Source organism: Heptranchias perlo, chromosome 10 (genome assembly GCF_035084215.1).
Source record: "Heptranchias perlo isolate sHepPer1 chromosome 10, sHepPer1.hap1, whole genome shotgun sequence".
Lineage (NCBI taxonomy): Eukaryota > Metazoa > Chordata > Chondrichthyes > Hexanchiformes > Hexanchidae > Heptranchias > Heptranchias perlo.
In genome coordinates, this window is record NC_090334.1 from 1,033,199 (window position 1) to 1,058,814 (window position 25,616).

A 25,616-nucleotide genomic window follows, 5' to 3' on the forward strand; every position below is an offset into this window, starting at 1 on the left:
AAAATCCTAGCTCCCTCCTCTCCCTAGAAACCTAAAAAGTTCCCATGTACAAAATCCAAACACCCCCACATTAAGAATTGACATTCCCATGCTAAATGTCCAACCCATCACATGTAAATAAAAGCCCTGATACAAAGTAAAAATCTACATCGCTCAAGCCCCAAGCCCCACCATCAACTTCCTGCAGTTTTTAAAGTGAAAGCTCTTTCAGCTTTTTTAAACGTCTCAGGCCTGAAAGCTGCTTCATGATTGGTACAAAAATTGGTCTCAATGCACCAATTAGGAAGCAGCTTCTCTAATCCTCAAGGCCTAAGGATTCTGAACCGCTCGTCAAATTGGGTATGTGAATCATGTCTTGGACACTACCAAGGTTAGTTACTGAATGGCTCTCATTCTGTTTACATGAATCAGCAACCATCCCTAGCTAAGATACTAATGCTGAAGTACCAAGGCAAGTTAAAAATTCAATATCAGCCAAAGCTGATAAAATACCAAGTACAAATGATTAAATATCATACAAGTCTATTACAACAGTCACTATCATTTTAAATTACCCCACAAACCACAGTATTTATCTCAAGCTCCCTTGGAAGATAAGTTTACATTGTAAATATGGTAGGTTATTACAATCTTCAGTATTGTGGGAAATTCTCACCTCTAGTCTTCCTTAGCTTCAATTAGGTTTTAATAAAACTAGCCTGATTCAGATCACTATTTACAAGTTTTGCATAATGCAACAGTATTCCCAAGTGATCAGATGTTAATTAGTGGTTGATAACTGATTGCACTTTATACACACTGCAGATTACTAATTCTGGATTCGGAAATGTGTTCCCCCTCCCCTCCGACAGCCTCTTTGAACCAACACACTTCTAGATACTGAATCTGAATGGAGGGCTGAATCAGGTATTAGGAACTCTTCAAGCTGTTAGTGAACATTACATGGTTGGTACTTGAAGGAGGGGTCTGAAAGTGCCATGAATGTTCCAAACTTGTGCATATGATTTTGATTGTTTGTTACTATCTCCAGTGAATGAACTATCTATCTTCGTTTTATGCCCTTTTACATTACATTTGGGAATATTGCTGGAGAATAGAGAAGAAAGTGCCCTGTCTCTATTTATATTTCTAATGTGGACGAGATTATTTTCCATCACCATGGTCAGTTACAAGTCTCCTTTAGCCTGCCAATCATTCTGACAGAAGGAAGGAACTGGTTTAACTGGACTTTAGATTATGTAAAATTCTTCGTTGACCTATTTCTATTTCCACTTGCAATCTATTTTGTTGCATGCATCTTTATTATATGATCTATTACAATGTATATTCTCCTACTGGGAACAGGTTGTAAATTCCTGGATTCCAGCTCTTTATCGTTCATGATCCATCATCCAATCTCTCATTTATTTCTCCTATGCACATGGGATCAGTTACCATGTGCATAATATAAAATTAATCCCCATATTTGGGAAAATATCCTTTTGCCAAGTGTCACATTTTATTCCATTACAGTTTTTCTGGTAAGACATTCTGCATGGGTCATTTTAAAATTAAAGTGATCCTCAGTACTGTACTTTCTTTAACCAGCTGGGATTATTTTTGAAGACATTAATCAGGCAAACTAATGGTTTGCTTCAACCTACATCACTGATGAAGTATACATCAGTTCTCACTTATAACCCAAACAGCAGGGAAATATGTACAGTAAGTTTTGTGAAGAGATGTGAAATAGCCCCACATAAGCCTTGGTCAATATAAAATTCCGAGGGAACAACAAGCATAAACACAGATGATATTGATTTTTGTACTGAAAATGTTATACCCATCATGGTTTAAATAATGGCAGAATTAACATATATGTTCAAAGGTAGAGATTATACACTACAACTTAAATGTACAATCAACATTTCAAAGGAAAAATATTTTAAAATATAATTAGCTACAACAGCCAGAAGTTGTATATCTATTACAAATCCATTAACATCTCATGTTAATTCATCATTTATTTCACAACAATGTGTTCTTCTAGTCTACAAGTATCAGGCTTGACTTAGTGATAACGTTCTCACCTCTGAATCAGAAGTGGGGTTCAAACCCCACCCGAGACCTTAGCTCATAATCTAGGCTGGCACTTCAGTGCAAAAAACAATTTCACTGCCTACACTTATGGCTCAAATCTGTTTTTGTTGAGAGCAACATCAATTATGGGAAGAGTATCATTTCATATTTGAAACATTAGAAGGTTTTTATTTTGTGCTCAGGGTGGCAGAGGATTGTAGATGAGATTAAGCAATATGATGTTTGTAATTTTAATGGTTTCCCTTTAACCCTTAGGCCACTAGCATCTTCAGGGAATTCCACTCTCCCCAGATTTGCCAGTTTTAGGTTTACACACTCGCTCAATGACTCAAACCAATTCTAACATTACAGTAATACAGCTATTCAGATGTCAGTAGTGGGCCATTATTGTAACACTAAAATGCTACCAAAATGCATACTTACAACATCGTCCATTGTGAAGGCAAGGTGCATTGTCCAAAATCATCTTCTCATGCCTTAGAAAAAGTTCCAATAGGTTGGTTTTTCAGCCAATCAAGACTCGGAATTCTAAACACTGGCCTGGTTGCTTCATTGGTGCAACCATGTCAACTTTAGACATCTTTTTGAACATGACAGTAGGTACTCTAGAGGTTCAAGATACTTTATCAATGGTCCACAGAAAGATACCACTGAAATCAGTTTTCATCAGTACTGCTCTCGTAGTTGAACACTCCTTAAAGCAAAGCCATGCAATCATGGCCTGCATTACTGTTTACTAAAAACCATCTGAAAATAATGGTACAACTTGCTGAAGCTATCTGTGTCCACTTTGAGTTAGAGGTTGCATGTCAAGCGCAATAACGTAGCAAAATTTTCAATGGAAGAAACAGTTTAAATTTAAAATCCACAGGTGGTTCAGTGGGTAAATCCAACAAAAGGTTCTGTCAACCATGGCAGTGATGGGGATCCCAAAATTAATTTAAGTAGCCCTTGGCTATGGACAAAAAATGAACCAAGATTTCTGTTCCTGCTGATGTCAGGTGATGATAGATTAGGTACAACTAAGATAGCCCCCACAGTCAAATACGCTGTTAACAAATACTAACCAAGTTAGTAGCTACTTTGGCAAGGCACAGGAGGGCCACCATAGTTGATGGAACCCTATACCATTGCAAAAGGAGGTAGAATAGGGTATGGGTAGAAAATTGGATGAAAAATGTTTCTTACAACAATAGACAAATAAAATGGTTCTCTACAAGGCATCTCACATCGATTGCCAACCAACTGGTTTCCTGCAAGGTTGGATGTTAACCAATTTTAGGTAAGCAAATGCTGATCAAGTATCCTTTATAGTACTGAGTGGTACCAATATATGGTCTTGAAAATGCAAGAGAAATATCTTAAGACAACTTAATTAATGCTACAGCAAGAAAACACCCATCTACAAATAAAAACAATTAAGATGCTCATTTCTCGCTGGTTAAAGTCTCAGTGGAGGGCTCTTGATTGCTCAGTGAGCTCATCCAGTAAGTGACTGAGTCACACAGACCAACAAGATCGCACTCCGTGCTGAGGTAGCTGATCTTAGCTCGGAGACAGTGTACTACAATTAGTCTCAGCGTTTTGGGCTAGAGAGGGAAAAAAATCCAGCGAAGGTTCCTATTCCTGATCGCTATCCAGCAAACCCTGCTGAAGTGTACATGTAGACATACAGTACGACAGGATCAGGTTCAACCGTTGAATAGCCTGCTGACAATCACCTCCAGGATTTACATGTGAATAACAGCTACTTGGCAGAGGTATCGGAGGGTAAATGGCACCTGTGAAACTGCATCCAACAAGGACTTAAATATCTTCAGGAAAGGAAGAAGAAAAAGTGAGCCTTAGTGGAGAACAAACCTGTACTGCATTTGAAGTTGAACACAGATACACATATTATATATATATATATAGGGTACGAGATCAAATCTGACTTTTTTGGTGTGGGCCAGGAAGAGGAAAGGATAAAACACTAGCTGAAACATAAAAGACCTAAAAGTTCTTACCTGTCGGCTACGTTCATATTCAGCTATTTTCTCCATTTCGTCATTCATCTTTTCAATATTTTGCTTTCTTCTTTCCTCCCAATCCTGGTTTTAAAAGCAAACACAGGGTCGGTTATGATCCCATTTCCTACCATTATGAGCAATCTCAGATAGGCTGACCATACATTCAGCTTCTCAACCAACCAATTGGACGGTCTGAATTTGTAAATCCAGTCTCAATAGCTAAAAACCAAAATCGCTCTTCCCACCGCCACCCAACCCCACCAAAAAAGAATTGTGAAAGACCTGTTTAATGTCAACATTAAACCATTGGTAATATCACAAGAACATGTTTTTGAAACATCCAATTCCTGAGAATAGGATTTTAATAGTGGGTAATCGAAACTAATAGCCAATCATGGCATGAGAGATAAATGATTCTCAAGCAGTTAGCAAGCCACTTAACCTGTATAAATGTCAAAGGTCATTAATCCAGCTGTGGAATGTGCAGCTGTAATTAAAAATGACTCAACATCAGCTGTGGAAAAAAAATTATTTCAAGCAGGTCCTGCGAATTCTGATGATCTCTGTAATGGTGTGTCATAAGTACATTTTCATGAAGGCAGAACATTCCATTGTGTGCAAAGGAATGGCAAGTATGGGAATATGTGACAAAGATCTCACGAATTTGATTGAGTTTTTTGAAGGGGTAACCAAGAAGATAGATGAGGGCTGTGCAGTAGACGTGGTCTACATGGACTTCAGCAAAGCATTTGACAAGGTACCGCATGGTAGGTTGTTACATAAGGTTAAAACTCATGGGATCCAAGGTGAGGTAGCCAATTGGATACAAAATTGGCTTGACGACAGAAGACAGAGGGTGGTTGTAGAGGGTTGTTTTTCAAACTGGATGCCTGTGTCCAGCAGTGTGCCTCAGGGATCGGTGCTGGGTCCGCTATTATTTGTTATTTATATTAATGATTTGGATGAGAATTTAGGAGGCATGGTTAGTAAGTTTGCAGATGACACCAAGATTGGTGGCATTGTGGACAGTGAAGAAGGTTATCTAGGATTGCAACGGGATCTTGATAAATTGGGCCAGTGGGCCGATGAATGGCAGATGGAGTTTAATTTAGATAAATGTGAGGTGATGCATTTTGGTAGATCGAATCGGGCCAGGACCTACTCCGTTAATGGTAGGGCGTTGGGGAGAGTTATAGAACAAAGAGATCTGGGAGTACAGATTCATAGCTCCTTGAAAGTGGAGTCACAGGTGGATAGGGTGGTGAAGAAGGCATTCAGCATGCTTGGTTTCAGTGGTCAGAACATTGAATGCAGGAGTTGGGATGTCTTGTTGAAGTTGTACAGGGCATTGGTGAGGCCACACTTGGAGTACTGTGTACAGTTCTGGTCACCCTATTATAGAAAGGATATTATTAAACTAGAAAGAGTGCAGAAAAGATTTACTAGGATGCTACCGGGACTTGATGGTTTGACTTACAGGGAGAGGTTAGACAGACTGGGACTTTTTTCCCTGGAGAGTAGGAGGTTAAGGGTTGATCTTATAGAAGTCTATAAAATAATGAGGGGCATAGATAAGGTCGATAGTCAAAATCTTTTCCCAAAGGTAGGGGAGTCTATAACGAGGGGGCACAGATTTAAGGTGAGAGGGGAGAGATACAAAAGGGTCCAGAGGGGCAATTTTTTCACTCAAAGGGTGGTGAGTGTCTGGAACGAGCTGCCAGAGGCAGTAGTAGAGGCGGGTACAATTTTGTCTTTTAAAAACCATTTGGACAGTTACATGGGTAAGATGGGTATCGAGGGATATGGGCCAAGTGCAGGCAATTGGGACTAGCTTAGTGGTATAAACTGGGCGACATGGACATGTTGGGCCGAAGGGCCTGTTTCCATGTTGTAACTTCTATGATTCTATGATAAGATCGGTCAATCATCAGAAAAGACCTGGCCATGAAGTGGGCAAGTTGCTGCCCAGTTTGGAGTGCACAAAGCTAAGACGTGAACATTACTGTAAAGTATCAACATAGAACCTACGTGTACAAGGGAAATTTGTAGTTGTGAAAGAAAACGTGACTGGAAGCCTGTGGCCAGTGGGGTACCACAGGGATCGGTGCTGGGTCCCTTGCTGTTTGTGGTCTACATTAATGACTTGGATATGAATGTAAAAGGTATGATCAGTAAGTTCGCTGATGATACAAAGATTGGTAGGGTGGTAAATAGCGAGGAGGATAGCCTCAGTCTGCAGGACGATATAGATGGGTTGGTCAGATGGGCGGAACAGTGGCAAATGGAATTTAACCCGGAAAAGTGCGAGGTGATGCACTTTGGAGGGACTAACAAGGCAAGGGAATACACAATGAATGGGAGGACCCTAGGCAAGACAGAGGGTCAGAGGGATCTTGGTGTGCAAGTTCACAGATCCCTGAAGGCGGCGGAACAGGTAGATAAGGTGGTAAAGAAGGCATATGGGATACTTGCCTTTATTAGCCGAGGCATAGAATATAAGAGCAAGGAGGTTATGATGGAGCTGTATAAAACACTGGTTAGGCCACAGCTGGAGTACTGTGTGCAGTTCTGGTCACCACACTACAGGAAGGATGTGATCGCTTTGGAGAGGGTGCAGAGGAGATTCACCAGGATGTTACCAGGGCTGGAGCGCTTCAGCTATGAAGAGAGACTGGGAAGATTGGGTTTGTTTTCCTTGGAGCAGAGGAGGCTGAGGGGGGACATGATTGAGGTGTACAAAATTATGAGGGGCACAGATAGGATGGATACTAAGGAGCTTTTTCCCTTCATTGAGGGTTCTATAACAAGGGGACATAGATTCAAGGTAAAAGGCAGGAGGTTTAGAGGGGATTTGAGAAAGAACTTTTTCACCCAGAGGGTGGTTGGAGTCTGGAACTCACTCTCTGAAAGGGTTGTGGAGGCAGGAACCCTCACAACATTCAAGAAGCATTTGGATGAGCACTTGAAATGCCATAGCATACAAGGCTACGGACCAAATGCTGGAATATGGGATTAGAGTAGACAGGGCTGATGGCCGGCGCGGACACGATGGGCCGAAGGGCCTCTATCCGTGCTGTATAACTCTATGACTCTATAACAGAAAAGTGTCACGAATATAAGGTGTCAGAGGTGAACATAGCAGAGTTGTTCAAATTACACTAGATACTACCATGTACATAAATGCACCTCAGAGAAAAAAAATGAATGTTAGAATTTCCATATGTTAAATCACACTCAATCCTCACTGCTGTCATATTTAAATTGGCACATAATTGGAATGCACAACATGAAACAGGTGATGGGCCTTCAGAACATAACCCACACCCATGGGAGCATGCTACTGCAGATCTGTTCAGGAGGGTGTTTGGAAGGCACTGAATCTGTAGAGAATAGAGGGCAGCACAGAACTCAGTACATACACCACATAATTAAGATATTCTATGATTGCACAATATGTTACATTATTTGTCCATGTACATTGAACGTGAGTGCATAATGAAAATGGAATGAACATACTGCATCTATATCAACAAGAATTAATTCGGTCATAATATGCATAGTTATACTCCAGGTAGAATCTTGATGCAGTCACCAGCGCCGATAGACACAAAAGCAAAGAACTCATGATGAACCTTATAAAACACTGGTTTGGCTACAACTGGAGTATTGTGTCAGTTCTGGGCACTGCACTTTAGGAAAGATGTGAAGGCCTTAGAGAAGATGCAGAAGAGATGATTCCACGGATGAGTGACTTTAGTTACGTGGATAGACTGGAGAAGCTGGGGTTGTTCTCCTTAGAACAGAGAAGGTTGAGAGGATATTTGATAGAGGTGTACAAAATCATGACGGGTCTAGACCAAGTAGATAGAGAGAAACTGTTCCCATTGGTGGAAGGGTCAAGAACCAGAGGACATAGATTTGAGGTGATTGGCAAAAGAACCAAAGGTGACATAAGGAAAAACTTTTTTACACAGCGAGTGGTTAGGATCTGGAATGCACTGCCCGAGGGGGTGGTGGAGGCAGATTCAATCATGGCCTTCAAAAGGGAGCTGGATAAGTACTTGAAAGGAAAAAATTTGCAGGGCTACAGGGATTTGCACGGACTCGATGGGCCTCCTTCCGTGTTATAACCTTGCTATGATTCTATTTTAGAAGTAGCTAGCAATGTTCACATGAATTACAGATGAAGCATAAAGCACTGGTGAGAAAAAAGCAGCAGTGCTGTTGGTAGAAGAGGAGTCAGCTGGTACAGGGCAGAGGTCCAGCATGCCAAGTACCCCGACGTTCCAAAAGGATACAGACTTAAGGATCTACTGAGGCTGTTGCAAGATTTTATTGAGTCACTTGTGTCACTTGCTGAGTCACAGCAGCGGAAGATGGCCTGGCTAGTGTGGAACTCCAACATCCAGGAGTGAGGTCATGAGGCAATGCTTGTTTGCACTGCAGACTGCCACTGAGCACATGGCAACACCAATAGAGTCTGTACGGGAGACCTCATTTATACATCCCAGTAGAAGCATCCCTCAGGAATGCTTCTGCGGATGTTAGACAGGTTTTGGTGTCCAAAATCCAAGAGCAAACTTTGCCAAATTCAAATTGCTTGGAAAGCCTTTAAAGTACCTATAATACAACAGCAACTACCACTTGCATTTATATAGCACCATTAAAGTAGCAAAACATCGCAAGGTGCTTTCAGGAGCGATTTTCAAACAAAATTTGACACCGAGCCACATAAGGAGATATTAGGATAGGTGACCAAAAGCTTGGTCAAAGACGTAGGTTTTAAGGAGTGTCTTAACATAGAAACATAGAAAATAGGAGCAAGAGTAGGCCATTCGACCCTTCGGGCCTGCTCTGCCATTCAAAATGATCATGGCTGATCGTCTAACTCAGTACCCTGTTCCCGCTTTTTCCCCATATCCCTTGATCCCTTTAGCATTAAGAAATATATCTATCTCCTTCTTGAATACATCTAATGACTTGGCCTCCACTGCCTTCTGTAGTAGAGAATTCTACAGGTTCACCATCCTCTGAGTGAAGAAATTTCTCCTCATCTCGGTTCCAAATGGCATACCCCGTATCCTGAGACTGTGACCCCTGGTTCTGGATTCCCCAGCCATCGGGAACATCCTCCCTGCATCTAGTCTGTCTAGTCCTGTTAGAATTTTATATGTTTCAATGAGATCACCTCTCATTCTTCTAAACTCTAGTGAATATAGGCTTAGTCGACCCAATCTCTCCTCATACGTCAGACCTGCCATCCCAGGAATCAGGCTGGTAAATCTTTGTTGCAAGGACATCCTTCCTCAGATAAGGAGACCAAAACTGCACACAATACGCCAACTGCGGTAAGACAACCCTGTTCCTGTACTCAAATCCTCTTGCAATGAACACCAACATACCATTCACCTTCCTAACTGCTTGCTGCACCTGACTGCTCGCTTCCAGCGACTGGTGTACAAGGACACCCAGGTCTCGTTGCACCTCCCCTTTTCCCAATCTATCACCATTCAGATAATAATCTGTCTTTCTGTTTTTAAAAACAAAGTGGATAACCTCACATTTATCCACGTTATACTGCATCTGCCATGATCTTTCCTACTCACCCAACTTGCCTAAATCACATTGGAGCCTCTTTGCATCCTCCTCACAGCTCACATTCCACCCCAGCTTTGTGTCATCTGCAAACTTGGAAATGTTACATTCCGTTCCCTCATCCAAATCATTGATATATATTGTGAATAGCTGGGGCCCAAGCACTGATCCCTGCGGTACCCCACTAGTCACTGCCTGCCACCCAGAAAAAGACCCGTTTATTCCTACTCTCTGTTTCCTGTCTGTCAACCAATTCTCAATCCATGCCAGTATATTCCCCCAATCCCATGTGCTTTAATTTTGCACACTAACCTCTTGTGTGGGATCTTATCAAAAGCCTTCTGAAAATCCAAATACACCACATCCACTGGTTCTCCCCCATCTATTCTACTAGATACATCCTCAAAAAACTCCTGTAGATTTGTTAAGCATAATTTCCCTTTCATAAACCCATGCTGACTTTGTCCAATCCCATTAATGCCTTCCAAGTGTTCTGTTATCACATATTTTATAATAGACTCGAGCATTTTCCCCACTACTGATGTTAGGCTAATAGTCTGTAATTCCCTGTTTTTTCTCTCCCTCCTTTTTTAAATAGTGGGGTTACATTTGCCACCCTCCAATCTGTAGGAACTGTTCCAGAGTCTACAGAATTTTGGAAGATGACCACCAATGCATCCACTATTTCCAGGGCCACTTCCTTTAGTACTCTGGGATGTAGATTATCAGGCCCTGGGGAATTGTCAGCCTTTATAGCCCCATTAATTTTCCTAGCAGTATTTTTTTTACTAATACTGATTTCCTTCAGTTCCTCCCTCTCACTAGACCCTTGGTTCCCTAACATTTCCGGGAGGTTATTTGTGCCCTCCTTTGTGAAGACAGAACCAAAGTATGTGTTTAATTGTTCTGCCATTTCTTTGTTCCCCATTAGAATTTCCCCCATTTCTGACTGTAAGGGACCTACATTTGTCTTCACCAATCTTTTTCTCTTGACATATTTATAGAAGCTTTTACAGTCAGTTTTTATGTTCCCTGCTAGTTTACTCTCATACTCTATTTTTCCCCTCTTAATCAATCTCTTTGTCCTCCTTTGCTGAATTCTGAACTGCTCCCAATCCTCAGGCTTGCCGCTTTTTCTGGCAATTTTATATGTCTCCTCTTTGGATCTAATACTATCCCTAATTTCTTTTGTAAGCCACGGTTGAGCCACCTTTCCTGTTTTATTTTTGCGCCAGACAGGGATGAATAATTGTTGTAATTCCTGCACACGTTCTTTAAATATTAGCCATTGCCTATCCACCGTCATCCCTTTTAGTAAAGTTCCCCAATCTATCATTGCCAACTCACACCTCATACTTTCGTAATTTCCTTTATTTAGATTCGGGACCCTAGTTTCCGATTCGACTACTTCACTCTCCATCTTAAAGGAGCAGAGAGAGGTAGAGAGGCAGAGAGGTTTAGGGAGGGAATTCCAGAGCTTAGGGCCTGGACAGCTGAAGGCACAGCCGTCAATGGTGGAGCAATTAAAATCGGGGATGCGCAAGAGGCCAGAATTGGAGGAGCGCAGAGATCGCGGAGGTTTGTAGGGCTGGAGGAGGTTACAGAGATAGGGAGGGGGGAGGCCATGGAGGGATTTGAAAACAAGGGTGAGAATTTTAAAATCAAGGCATTCCCGGACCAGGAGCCAATGTAGGTCACTGAGCACAGGGGTGATGGGTGAACAGGACTTGGTGCGAGTTAGGATATGGGCAGCAGAATTTTGGATGAGCTCAAGTTTATGGAGAGTGGAAGATGGGAGGCCAGCCAGGAGAGTATTGGAATAGTCAAGGCTAGAGGTAACAAAGGCATGGATGAGGGTTTTGGGAGCAGATGAGCTGAGGCAGGGGCGGAGACGGGCGATGTTACGGAGGTGGAAGTAGGCGGTCTTGGTGATGGAGTGGATATGTGGTCGGAAGTTCATCTCGGGGTCAAATAGGACGCCGAGGTTGCGAACAGCCTGGTTCAGCCTCAGACAGTGGCCAGGGAGAGGGATGGAGTCGTTGGCTAGGAACTTTTCCTCATCCAGTACTGGATGTCGGACAAGCAGTGTGACAAATCGGAGACAATGGAGAGGTCGAAAGAGGTGATAGTGAGGTAGAGCTGGGTGTCGTCAGCTTACGCGTGGAACCTGATGCTGTGTTTTCAGATGTTGTCGCCGAGCGGCGGCATGTGGATGAGAAATAGGAGAGGGCCAAGAATAGATCTGCGGGGGACTTCAGAGATAACGGAGTGGGAAGAGAAGCCATTGCAGGTGATTCTCTGACTACGATTGGATAGATAAGAACGGAACTAGGCGAGTGCAGTTCCACCCAGCTAGACAACGGAGGAGAGGCATTGGAGGAGGATGGTGTGGTCAACTGTGCCAATGGCTGCAGACAGGTCAAGAAGGATGAGGAGGGATAATTTACCACGGTCACAGTCACATAGGATGTCAATGATGACTTTGATAAGGGCCGTTTCAGTACTGTGGCAGGGGTGGAAACCTGATTGGAGGGGTTCAAACATGGAATTGCGGGAAAGGTGGGCACTGATTGGGAGGTGACAACACATTCAAGGACGTGGGAGAGGAAAGGGAGGTTGGAGATGGGGCGTTAGTTTGCAAGAACGGAGTGGTCAAAGGTTTTTTTTGTGGAGGTGGGTGATAAAGGCAGATTTTAAGGGGAGGGGGACAGTATCTGAGGAGAGGGAACCGTTAACAATATCAGCTAACACGGGGGCCAGGAAGGGAAGTTGGGTGGTCAGCAGATTGGTGAGAATAGGGTCGAAGGAGCAGGAGGTAGGTCTCATGGTCAAGATGAGCTCGGAGAGGGCATGAGGGGAGACAGGAGAAAACTAGTGAAAGATGCAACTTCAGGTCTAGGGCGGGGGGAACCGTAGGGGAAGTTTGGCTTAGTGGCTAGGGGAAGGGAAGGAAATGGCAGAGGCAGCTGAATGGGGTTCAGGGGTTCACAGAAAACATGCTCCCACAAAGAAAAAGGATGGGAAGGCCAAATCTAGAGCCCCCTGGATGACAAGGAGCATACAGGGTAAAATAAGGCAAAAAAGGGAAGCTTACGTAAGACACAGATAGCTCAATACTGCAGAAAGCCTAGAGGAATATAGAAAGTGCAGGGGTGAAATTAAAAAGGAAATTAGGAAAGCAAAGAGAGGGCATGAAAAAATATTGGCAAGTAAAATTAAGGAAAACGCAAAAATGATTTATAAATACATAAAGAGCAAGAGGATAACTAAGGAAAGAGTAGGGCCTATTAGAGACCAAAAAGGTAACCAATGTATGAAGGTGGAAGATGTGAGTATGGTTCTTAATGAATACTTTGCTTATGCCTTCACAAAAGAGGGGGGCGATGCAGAGATTGTAGTTAAGAAGTACGAGTGTGAAATATTGGATGGATAAACATAATGAGGGAGGAAGTATTAAAGGGTTTAGCATCTGTGAAAGTAGATAAATCGCCACGCCCGGATGAAATATATCCCAGGCTGTTAAAAGAAGCAAGGGAGGAAATAGCTGAGACTCTGACCATCGTTTTCCGATCCTCCCTGGCTACTGCCGTGGTACCGGAGGATAGGAAGACTGCTAACGTTGTACCATTGTTTAAAAAGGGAGAAAAGGATAGACCTAGTAATTCAGTCTAACCTCGGTGGTGGGCAAATTATTGGAATCAATTCTGAGGGACAGTATAAATTGTCATTTAGAAAGGCACGGATTAACGAAGGACAGTCAACATGGATTTGTTACGGAGAGGTTGTGTCCGACTAACTTGATTGAATTTTTTGAGGAGGCAACAAGGAGGGTCAATGAGGGTAGTGCATTTGATGTAGTCTACATGGATTTTTTTTTATTCGTTCATGGGATGTGGGCCTCGCTGGCAAGGCCAGCATTTATTGCCCATCCCTAATTGCCCTTGAGAAGGTGTTGGTGAGCCGCCTTCTTAAACCGCTGCAGTCCGTGAGGTGAAGGTTCTCCCACAGGCTGTTAGGTAGGGAGTTCCAGGATTTTGACCCAGCAAGGATGAAGGAACGGCGATATATTTCCAAGTTGGGATGGTGCGTGACTTGGAGGGAAACATGCAGGTGGTGTTGTTCCCATGTGCCTGTTGCCCTTGTCCTTCTAGGTGAGAGAGGTCGCGGGTTTGGGAGGTGCTGTCAAAGAAGCCTTGGTGAGTTGCTGCAGTGCATCCTGTGGATGGTACACACTGCAGCCACGGTGCGCCGGTGGTAAAGGGAGTGAGTGTTTAGGGTGGTGGATGAGGTGCCAATCAAGCGGACTGCTTTGTCCTGGATGGTGTCGAGCTTCTTGAATGTTGTTGGAGCTGCACTCATCCAGGCAAGTGGAGAGTATTCCATCACACTCCTGACCTGTGCCTTGTAGATGGTGGAAAGGCTTTGGGGAGTCAGGAGGTGATCACTCGCCACAGGACACCCAGCCTCTAACCTGCTCTTGTAGCCACAGTATTTATGTGGCTGGTCCAGTTAAGTTTCTGGTCAATGGTGATCCCCAGGATGTTGATGGTGGGGGATTCGGCGATGGTAATGCCATTGAATGTCAAGGGGAGGTAGTTAGACTCTCTCTTGTTGGAGATGGTCATTGCCTGGCACGAATGTTACTTGCCACTTATCAGCTCAAGCCTGGATGTTGTCCAGGTCTTGCTGCATGCGGGCACAGACTGCTTCATTATCTGACGGGTTGCGAATGGAACTGGACTCTGTGCAATTATCAGCGAACATCCCCATTTCTGACCTTATGATGGACAGAAGGTCATTGATGAAGCAGCTGAAGAAGGTAGGGCGTAGGACACTGCCCTGAGGAACTCCTGCAGCAATGTCCTGGGGCTGAGATGATTGGCCTCCAACAACCACTACCATCTTCCTTTGTGTTAGGTATGACTCTAGCCACTGGAGATTTTAGCAAGGCTTTTGACAAGATCCCACATGGCAGACTGGTCAAAAAGGTAAAGATCCATGGGATCCAAGAGAAAGTGGCAAATTGGATCCAAAATTGGCCGAGTGGCAGGAAGCAAAGGGTAATGGTCAAAAGATGTTTTTGTGACTGGAAGACTGTTTCTAATGGGGTTCCACAGGGCTCGGTACAAGGTCCCTTGTTTTTTGTGGTATATATTAATGAATTAGATTTAAATGTAGGTGGCATGATTAAGAAGTTTGCAGATGATTCAAAAGTTGGCCGTGTGGTTGATAGTTAGGAGCAAAGCTGTAGACTGCAGGAAGATATCAATGGACTGGTCAGGTGGGCAAATGGAATTCAATCCAGAGAAGTGTGAGGAATGCATTTGGGGAGGGCAAACAAGGCAACAAAATACATAATAAATGGGAGGATACTGAGATGTGTCGAGGAACTGAGTGCATGTCCACAGATCCCTGAAAGTAGCAGGACAGGTAGGCAAGGTGGTTAAGAAGGCATACAGGATACTTTCCTTTATTAGCCGAGGCACAGAATATAAGAGCAGGGAGGTTATGCTAGAACTGTATAAAACACTAGCGAGGCCACAGTTTGAGTATTGCGTATAGTTCTGGTCACCACATTACAGGAAAGATGTGATTGCACTAGAAAGGGTACGGAAGAGATTTATGAGGATGTTGCCAGGACTGGAGAATTTTAGCTATGAGGAAAGATCGAATAGTGTGGAGTTGTTTCTTTGGAACAGAGGAGGCTGAGGGATGATTTAATTGAGGTGTATAAAATTTTGAGGAGCATAGATAGAGTGGACAGGAAGGACATATTTTCTTTAGCAGAGAAGGTCAATAACCAGGGGGTATAGATTTAAAGTAATTGGTAGAAGGATTGGTAGAGGGGAGCTAAGGAAAAAAAATTTCACCCAGAGGGTGGTGGGAGTCTGGAACTCACTACCTGAAAGGGTGGTAGAGGCAGAAACCCTCATCGCATTTAAAAGGTACTTGGATGTGCACTTGAAGTGCCAAAACCGACAAGGCTACAGACCAAGTGCTGGAAAGTGGGATTAGGCTGGGTAGCTCTATTTTGACTGGCATAGACACGATGGGCCGAATGGCCTCCTTCTGTGCCGTAAATTTTCTATGTTTCTAATGGATGGTCCCAATCTTAGTGACAAAGTAGTCCATGAGCTCCTCGCACTTCTTGTTGGAGGTGAGAGTGGAGGAGGCGGGGAGAGGGGTTTGAGAAAACGGTTTGTAGTGAAGAAAAGCCGGGGGTAATCTTTGCATTCCAGGATGATCCTGGAAGTGAGCAGTTTTGGCAGAGGATAGCAGGACCCGACAGTGCTTTATGTAGTCCAGCCAGATTTGGCGATAAATGGCTACAGTTGTCCACCATAAACGTTCAAGTCTGCATCCCTTGGACTTAAGGGAGCGGAGATGAGGGCCATACCAGGAGTAACGACCAGGGTGAGAGAGAGTAATGGTTTTAATGGGGACAAAGGCATCAAAGGTGGAGTTGAGGGTGTGATTAAGCAGATCGGTAGTGGCAGAAATGTTGTGGTGAATGGAGGGCCAAAGGCTAGACAGTTGGGAACTTGAAAGTACCATTATAAGTAACTTCGGGGAGAGTTTTTTTCCAAAGGCGAACACAGAAGGAAGTGGGGTTGGGAGGGGGATGTGGGTGGAGAGGGGTACAAGGAAGTGATCAGAGGTGGCTTTATCCGTGATTGACACGATGGGAGTAGAGAGACCACGTGAGATGGCAAGGTCAAAGGGGTGGTCGTGAATATGGGTACAGGAGTTTATATGGAGGGGGAGATTAAGGGAGGCTAGGAGGGCAGTGAACTCAGAGGAGAGAGAACATGATGTGTTTAGATGGAGGTTGAAATCACCGAGGATGAGAAGTCGCTCGGTGCGGAGGCTGAGGGAGGAAAGCAGTGAAGATATCTTGGTGAGAAACTTGGTGAGGTACTTGGGTGGGCAGTAGAGAATGAGGATTTTAAAGGAGAGATGCTGAAAGGAGGAGAAGATGCCAGAGGAATATGGGGACAGACCAAGGTATAATTTGGTGATAAGGGCCACACTGCCATTGCGGCAGTCTAGGTAGGGCAAGTGGTGGAAGTTTTAGCCAGGCGGGGAGGCTTCATTAAGGGGGAAGGTGTCATCACCCGTCAGCCACGTTTCCGTCATGGCCATGATGTCGATACAATCATCCACAATAAGCTCATGGATGGCAAGGTCTCAGGTAACGGACATTCTGGAGGGAGATGCAAAGAGGGGCGGTGATTGCTGATCCGCTGGCAGAGTCTACAGGGTCAGCTCTGGGAAAGGTGAGTGGGACAGGAAGGAGATTGGTGAGATGAGTCTCTAGCGGTCGCGCTGGGCGGGAAAGTCAGTGAGAGAGTACAATGGGGCAGTTGGGTTGCTGCTCGTAAGGAGGCAGCAATGAGCCCTTCGGAGGATGCTAAGAGAGGCACAGAGGGAAGCTGCGAACTTATCTAAGAGGGAGTCATGCCTGAGATGGAATCATAGAAAATTTATGGCACAGAAGGAGGGCATTCGGCCCATCGTGTCCACGCCGGCTGAGAAACAAGCCACCCAGCCTAATCCCACTTTTCCGCATTTGGTCCGTAGCCCTGCAAGTCACGGCTCTTCAGGTACACATCCAAGTATTTTTTAAATGAGTTGAGGGTTTCTGCCTCTACCACCCTCTCAGGCAGTGAGTTTCAGACCATCCTCTGGGTGAAAAAATTTTTCCTCATTTCCGCTCTAATCCTTCTACCAATCATTTTAAATCTATGCCTCCTGGTTATTGACCTTCTCTGCTAAGGGAAATAGGTCCTTCCTATCCACTCTATCTAGGTCCCTCATAATTTTTTACACCTCAATCAAATCACCCCTCAGCCTCCTCTGTTCCAAGGAAAACAACCACAGCCTATCTAATCTGTCATCAGAGCTAAATTTCTCCAGTCCTGGCAACATCCTCGTAAATCTTCTCTGCAGCCTCTCTAGTGCAATTACATCCTTCTTGTAGTGTGGTGACCAGAACAGTACGCAGTACTCAAGCTGTGGCCTAACCAGTGTTTTATACAGTTCCAGCATAACATCTCTGCTTTTATATTCTATGCCTCGGCTAATAAAGGAAAGCATTCCATATGCCTTCTTAACCACCTTATCCACCTGTCCTGCTACCTTCAGAGATCTGCGGACATGCACTCCAAGGTCCCTCACTTCCTCTACACCTCTCAGTATCATCCCATTTATTGTGTATTCCCTTGCCTTGTTTGCTCTCCCCAAATGTATTACCTCACACTTCTCCGGATTGAATTCCATTTGCCACTTTTCAACCCATCTGACCAGTCCATTGTTATCTTCCTGCAGTCTACAGCTTTGCTCCTCACTATCAACCACACGGCCTATCTTCATGTCATTCGCAAACTTCTTAATCATGCCCCCTACGTTTAAGTCCAAATCGTTAATGTATACCACGAAAAGCAAAGGACCTAGTACCGAGCCCTGCAGCACCCCACTGGAAACAGCCTTCCAGTTGCAAAAACACCCGTCGACTATTATCCTTTGCTTCCCGCAACTGATCCGATTTTTGATCCAATTTGCCACATTCCATTGGATCCCATGGGCTTTTACTTTTTTGACCAGTCTGCCATGTGGGACCTTGTCAAAAGCCTTGCTAAAATCCATGTCGACTACATCAAACGCACTACCCTCATCGATCCTCCTTGTCACCTCCTCAAAAAATTCAATCAAGTTAGTCAGACACAACCTCCCCTTAACAAATCTGAGCTCACTGTCCTTGATTAGTCCGTGCCTTTCTAAGTGACAGTTTATCCTGTCTCTCAGAATTGATTCCAATAATTTGTCCACCACCGAGGTTAGGCTGACTGGCCTGTAATTACTCGGTCTATCCTTCGCTCCCTTTTTAAACAACGGTACAACATTAGCAGTCCTCCAATCCTCCAGCACTACGCCTGTATCCAGTGAAGTTTGGAAAATTATTGTTAAATTTTCCCTATTTCCTCCCTGGCTTCTTTTAACAGCCTGGGATACATTTCATCTGGCCCTGGTGATTTATCCACTTTCAGAGATGCTAATCCCCTTAACACTTCCTCTCTCACTATGTTTATCCCATCCAATATTTCATACTCCTCCTCCTTAACTTCAATCCCTGCATCATCCCTCTCCTTTATGAAGACAGATGCAAAGTATTCATTAAGAACCATACCCACATCTTCTGCCTCCACACATAGTTTACCTTTTTGGTCTCTAATAGGCACTACTCTTTCCTTAGTTATCCTCTTGCTCTTAATGTATTTATAAAACATCTTTGGGTTTTCTTTGCGTTGACCTGCTAGTATTTTTTCATGCCCTCTCTTTGCTTTCCTAATTTCCTTTTTAACTTCACCCCTGCACTTTGTATACTCCTCTAAGCTTTCTGTAGTATTGAGTTCCCGGTGTCTATCATAGGCTTTCTTTTTCTGCCTTATCTTACCCTGAATGCCTCTTGACATCCAGGGGGCTCTAGATTTGGCAGCCCCTCCCTTTTTCTTTGTGGGAACATGTTTACCCTGAACCCCTTGAATCACCCCTTTGAATGTCTCCCACTGCTCTGACACTGATTTACCTTCAAGAAGCTGTTTCCAGTTTACTTCTGCTAAATCATTTCTCAGTTTAGTAAAATTGGCCTTTCCCCAATTGAAAACTTTAACTCCTGCTCTCTCTTTGTCCTTTTCTATAACTATGCTAAAACTAACTGTATTATGATCACTACTACCAAAATGCTCTCCCACTGCTACTTCTTCCACCTGCCCCTCTTCATTTCCTAGAACTAAATCCAGAATTGACCCCCCTCTCGTTGGGCTTGCTATATACTGGCTAAAAAAATTCTCCTGTATGCAATTTAAGAATTCTGCGCCCTCTATACCATTCACACTGTTTGTATCCCAGTTAATATTAGGGTAGTTGAAATCACCTACTATTACTGCCCTATTGTTTTTGCACTTCTCAGAAATTTGCCTACATATTTGCTCCTCTATCTCCCTCTGACTGTTTGGGGGTCTATAGTACACTCCCAGTCGTGTGACTGCCCCTTTTTTGTTCTTTAGCTCAACCCATAAGGACTCATTTGATACTCCTTCTAAAATATCATCCCTCCTCACAACTGTAATTGTTTCTTTGGCGGTAGGAGTGTAGGAATGTTGAGGAATGCTGAGGAGTTGGGGTAGGGATTTGGGGTGGGGGGGGCGGCACAGAACTCGACAGGAGAGAAATGAAAGGAGGCATGATGAGAGGAGAGAGGGGCCTTGGAGGGGTAAAGAGAAAAGAAAAAGGTGAAAAAAAGGGAAATAAAAGCGATGGGCTTGGGTCCAGAGCGGCAGCCAAAACGCGCACGCAAATAGATACAGGGAAACTCAAGTTACATAGGCGTGGTTACATAGCAAGATTGGGATAGATATCTCTTGGTAATAACCAGGGAATAGAGGAAAGTCAATAGGAAGGAGTCCAAAGTTAAAGTCAGAGGTCCAGTGGTGGGATAAAATTGACGTAGTTAGGGTAGAGTCAGCTTGGAGCATCGACGGACTTATGTCCAGGTTCGGTGACAGGAGTGGAGGGCAAGTGAGTCCAGAGGCTATATGAAGGGTAGAGTATCAAAGGACACATTGCTGGAGAGAATAAAGAGCCAGGAGGTGTGCAGAATCGAACGCAGGGCAGAACGGTAATGAAGAAGAAATTCAGAGGCCTCAGCACCCACTGTTTTATGTTTGGGCAGATCAGTGGGCATGGTGAGGAGATGCCTTCAAACATGTGTGTGGCAGTACAGCAGCAGTCAAATGGCACTCAAGCAGTACTCTGCTATTACTTCACCCTTCTCAACTGGCACTTAGCTTTGTCTACAAAAGCAATGAGCCAATAGCGATTCTATCAAAGGATACCTGGCACTAATGCAGGTCCATCAGGGTTTATCTCAGACATCAGTAGTGGGCTTTCTATACTTCTTGCAACTTGCCAGTTGGCCACTCCCTCAACTAGGGGAGCACTTGGTAGTGGGACAATAAACATGATGAAATTCACAATGCACAAGCAGCAAACACACAGCAAAGTACATTAAACATTTACACCATAAGCACTAAATAATATGATTCACTTTTACTATATCTTGCAGTCCTTGACCATGCCAAAATGAAAGCATCAGATATTCAACTGTAACATCCCCAATGAACCAACTGTTCCTTCTTCTATTTCATTGAGTATGTCACAAGATCATAATTCAGATGAGCAAGGCCATTTGGCCCATCTTATCTCATCCGTCCAAAAAGACAAACTCATAGTCCTTCCCATCACAACCACATTTGATTGTCTAAGAAAGCATTTTGTATACCACACTCTCTTCTTTTCCACCTCTCATGCATCCTCTCCCTCCCGAAACAATCACAGAGGCACATTATTCTCCGCCAGTGGTCACACACCATTTACACAGATGGATGAACTTCCTATTTTGGTATGCCATATTTGGTATGCTGGTTGATGCATGAATGGCCATACAGCCAATTGTGATTTTAGAAAAAAAATGTTTTGATTTCTGATGCTTTTGAAGTTTATGTAGCAGGATATATGCCATGCAGAGCATTAATTACTTTCTTAATAAGCACTATACCACAAAATGGTCAACTTCCAATGGGTGCCCGGAAAGTCCATAGTAGCAACCATCACTACCACTAGTAATGTAATGCAGATAGCTGACTGTCTTTTTCAACTAGATGGTACAGCATCATAGATTGGAAATTTGCTAATGTCACTCCATTATTTAAGAATGGTGGGACAGATAAACCAGGCAACTACAGGCTTGTCAGTTTAACATAATGTCGGGAAGCTATGTGAATCTGTCAATAGGGATAGAGTGATTGAAGACTTGAACAAATATGAGCTGAACAGAGAGAGCCAATATGGCTTCATTAAAGGTAAGTCATGACTGACCAATCTTGTTGATTTTTTTGAGGAGGTCACTAATAAGGTAGATAAGGGCATGTCTATGGTTGCTATCTATACAGACTTCCAGAAAGCATTCGATAAGGTTCCACATAAGATTATTAGCAAAAATGAGAGCACATGGAATTGGAGGTAGCCTTTTGACTTGGGTTGGAAATTGGTTGGGAGGTAGGAGACAGAGAGTGGGGATAAAGGGTAGGCACTCTGATTGCGGGATGTGACAAGTGGTGTTCCCCAGGGATCTGTTCTGGGGCCTCAACTTTTCACCATATTTATTAATGATTTGGATGAAGGAATAGAGAGTGGTATATCCAAGTTTGCAGATGACACCAACTTAGGAGGGACAGTAAGTAGTGAAGATGGGAGCAGGAAGTTGCAAAGGGACAGACAGATTAAGTGAGTGGGCAAAACTCTGGCAAATAGAGATGAATGTGCGCAAGTGTGAGGTCATCCACTTTGGACCTAAGAAAGATAAATCGGAATATTTTCTAAATGGTAAGAGACTAGGAACTGTAGAGGAGCAAAGAGGTTTGGGAGTCCAAGTACAAAAATCATTAAAAGCCAGTAGACTGGTACCAAAAAGGCGAACGGAATGTTGGCCTTTATCTCAAGGGGGTTGGATTACAAAGGGAAGAAAATTATGCTCTAGTTGTATAGAGCCTTGGTCAGACCCCATCTGGAGTACTGGGTTAAATTTTGGGCACCGCACCTCAGAAAGAATATATTGGCCTTGGAGAGGGGTGCAGCGCAGATTCACCAGAATGATATCAGGGCTTAGAGGGTTAAATTTTGAGGATAGGTTACATTTTTTTTATTCATTCATGGGACGTGCACGTCGCTGGCAAGGTCAACATTTATTGGCCATTCCTAATTGCGCTTGAGAAGGTGGTGATGAGCCGCCTTCTTGAACCACTGCAGGCCGTGTGGTGAAGGTTCTCCCACAGTGCTGTTAGGAAGGAAGTTCCAGGATTTTGACCCAGCGACGATGAAGGACAGCGATATATTTCCAAGTCAGGATGGTGTGTGACTTGGAGGGGAACGTGCAGGTGGTGTTGTTCCCTTGCGCCTGCTGCCCTTGTCCTTCTAGGTGGTAGAGGTCGCGGGTTTGGAAGGTGCTGTCAAAGAAGCCTTGGCGAGTTGCTACAATGCATCTTGTAGATGGTACACACTGCAGCCACGGTGGAGGGAGTGAATGTTTAGGGTGGTGGATGGGGTGCCAATCAAGTGGGCTGCTTTGTCCTGGATGGTGTCGAGTCTCTTGAGTGTTGTTGGTGCTGCACTCATCCAGGCAAGCGGAGAGTATTCCATCACACTCCTGACTTGTGCCTTGTAGATGATGGAAAGGCTTTGGGCAGTTAGGAGGTGAGTCACTCGCCGCAGAATACCCAGCCTCTGACCTGTTCTTGTAGCCACAGTATTTATGTCGCTGGTCCAGTTTCGTTTCTGGTCAATGGTGACCCCCCTAGGATGTTGATAGTGGGGGATTCGGCAATGGTAATGCCATTGAATGTCATGGGGAGGTGGTTAGACTCTCTCTTGTTGGAGATGGTCATTGCCTGGCACTTGTCTGGCATGAATGTTACTTGCCACTTATCAGCCCAAGCTTGGATGTTGTCCAGGTCTTGCTGCATGCAGGCACGGACTGCTTCATTATCTGAGAGGTTGCGAACGGAACTGAACACTGTGCAATCATCAGCGAACATTCCTATTTCTGATCTTATGATGGAGAGAAGGTTATTGATGAAGCAGCTGAAGATGGTTGGGTCTAGGACACTGCCCTGACTTGATTTGTATTCACTTGAGTATAGACGATTGAGGGGTGATCTGATCAAGTGTTTAAAATGTTCAAAGGATAGGGTGGATGAAAAGAAACTATTTCCTCTGGTGGGGGAATTTAGAACAAAGGAGCACAATCTTAAAATTAGAGCTAGGCCGTTCAGGAGTGAAATCAGGAAGCACCTTTTCACACAAAGGGTAGTGGAAATCTGGAACTCACTCCCCCAAAAGGCTGCGGATGCTGGGACAATTGAAATTTTTTAGACTGTGATTGATAGATTTTTGTTAGGTAAGGGTATCAAGGAATATGGAGCAATGGCGGGTAAATGGAGTTGAGATGCAGATCAGTCAGGATCTAATTGAACGGCAAGGTGGGCTTGAATGGCAGAATGGACTACCCCTATTCTTAATGTTCCTACTTCAGTCACAGTCTCCCAGCTAAGCCTCTTCAGGCACTGCTCTTCCATAATGACTATTTAGTAATTGTAAACAATTTTACAACACCAAGTTATAGTCCAGCAATTTTATTTTAAATTCACAAGCTTTCGGAGATTTTCTCCTTCCTCAGGCAAATGTTTCAAGAGCTCCTTGAAGCCTACGCATTTATACATATTGAACAATACATGGTGTTTACAGACTGCCCCTGCAACTGCCCGTTGCCATGGCAATCACCGTGTTCAGACAGAGAGGTGTCACCTGCAGAACCCCCGAATACACATTCAACAAAAAAACAAACAGGGAAAAAAAACAGAGAAAAAAAAACACAGAGAGAGGCAGAAACATCCGGAAGGCAGAGAGAGCCAGCAAATGACCCATTATATTAAAAACAGATAACATTTGTTCGCTGGTGGGGTAACGTGTAGCGTGACATGAACCCAAGATCCCGGTTGAGGCCGTCCTCATGGGTGCGGAACTTGGCTATCAATTTCTGCTCGACGATTTTGCGTTGTCGTGTGTCTCGAAGGCCGCCTTGGAGTACGCTTACCCGAAGGTCGGTGGATGAATGTCCATGACTGCTGAAGTGTTCCCCGACTGGGAGGGAACCCTCCTGTTTGGCGATTGTTGCGCGGTGTCCGTTCATCCGTTGTCGCAGCGTCTGCATGGTCTCGCCAATGTACCATGCTCTGGGGCATCCTTTCCTGCAACGTATGAGGTAGACAACGTTGGCCGAGTCACAGGAGTATGAACCATGCACCTGGTGGGTGGTGTCATCTCGTGTGATGGTGGTATCTGTGTCGATGATCTGGCATGTCTTGCAGAGGTTACCGTGGCAGGGTTGTGTGGCGTCGTGGACGCTGTTCTCTTGAAAGCTAGGTAGTTTGCTGCGAACGATGGTCTGTTTGAGGTTGGGTGGCTGTTTAAAGGCGAGTAGTGGAGGTGTGGGGATGGCCATAGCGAGGTGTTTGTCCTCATTGATGACATGTTGAAGGCTGCGGAGAACATGGCGTAGTTTCTCCGCTCCGGGGAAGTACTGGACGACAAAGGGTACTCTGTTGGTTGCGTCCCGTGTTAGTCTCCTGAGGAGGTCTATGCGATTTTTTGCTGTGGCCCGTCGGAACTGTCGATCGATGAGTCGAGCGTCATATCCCGTTCTTACTAGGGCGTCTTTCAGCGTCTGTAGGTGTCCATCGCGTTCCTCCTCGTCTGAGCAGACCCTGTGTATTCGCAGGGCCTGTCCATAGGGGATGGCCTCTTTGACGTGGTTAGGGTGGAAGCTGGAAAAGTGGAGCATCGTGAGGTTGTCCGTGGGCTTGCGGTAGAGTGAGGTGCTGAGGTGCCCGTCTTTGATGGAGATTCGTGTGTCCAAGAAAGAAACTGATTCTGAGGAGTAGTGTTGTAAAATTGTTTACAATTGTCAACCCCAGTCCATCACCGGCATCTCCACATCATGACTACCATCGACACCACAAACTGCCGGCTCACAGTGGAAAGGATATCCAAGAAGATTGCGCATTTAGACACAGACATCAAGTTTTTACAGAGCTGCAAGAAAGCAGACAAGATCCCGAAAGGACTCCAGATCACGAACCCACTCAAGTCCACATACAACTCGGATTACGCTGAGAGACTCTGCCGCCGTACCTCTCGCACACTCCGCAACCATCTCATAGCCAAGTTCCGCACCCATGAGGACGGCCTCAACCGGGATCTTGGGTTCATGTCACGCTACACGTTACCCCACCAGCGAACAAATGTTATCTGTTTTTA

The 25,616-nt window shown here is 44.4% G+C and overlaps 1 protein-coding gene across 6 annotated transcripts in view; it reads right to left on the reverse strand.

Moving 5' to 3' along the window:
- The window catches only part of LOC137326213 (coiled-coil domain-containing protein 9-like), a 299,122-nt gene that overhangs the window by 131,155 nt on the left and 142,351 nt on the right, over positions 1 to 25,616 (reverse strand). For all 6 annotated transcript variants that reach the window (XM_067991093.1, XM_067991092.1, XM_067991095.1 and 3 more), the window contains one exon: positions 4,086 to 4,169. In XM_067991093.1, coding sequence (XP_067847194.1) covers positions 4,086 to 4,169 — 84 coding nt within the window. The remainder of the gene's footprint in view (positions 1 to 4,085; positions 4,170 to 25,616) is intronic.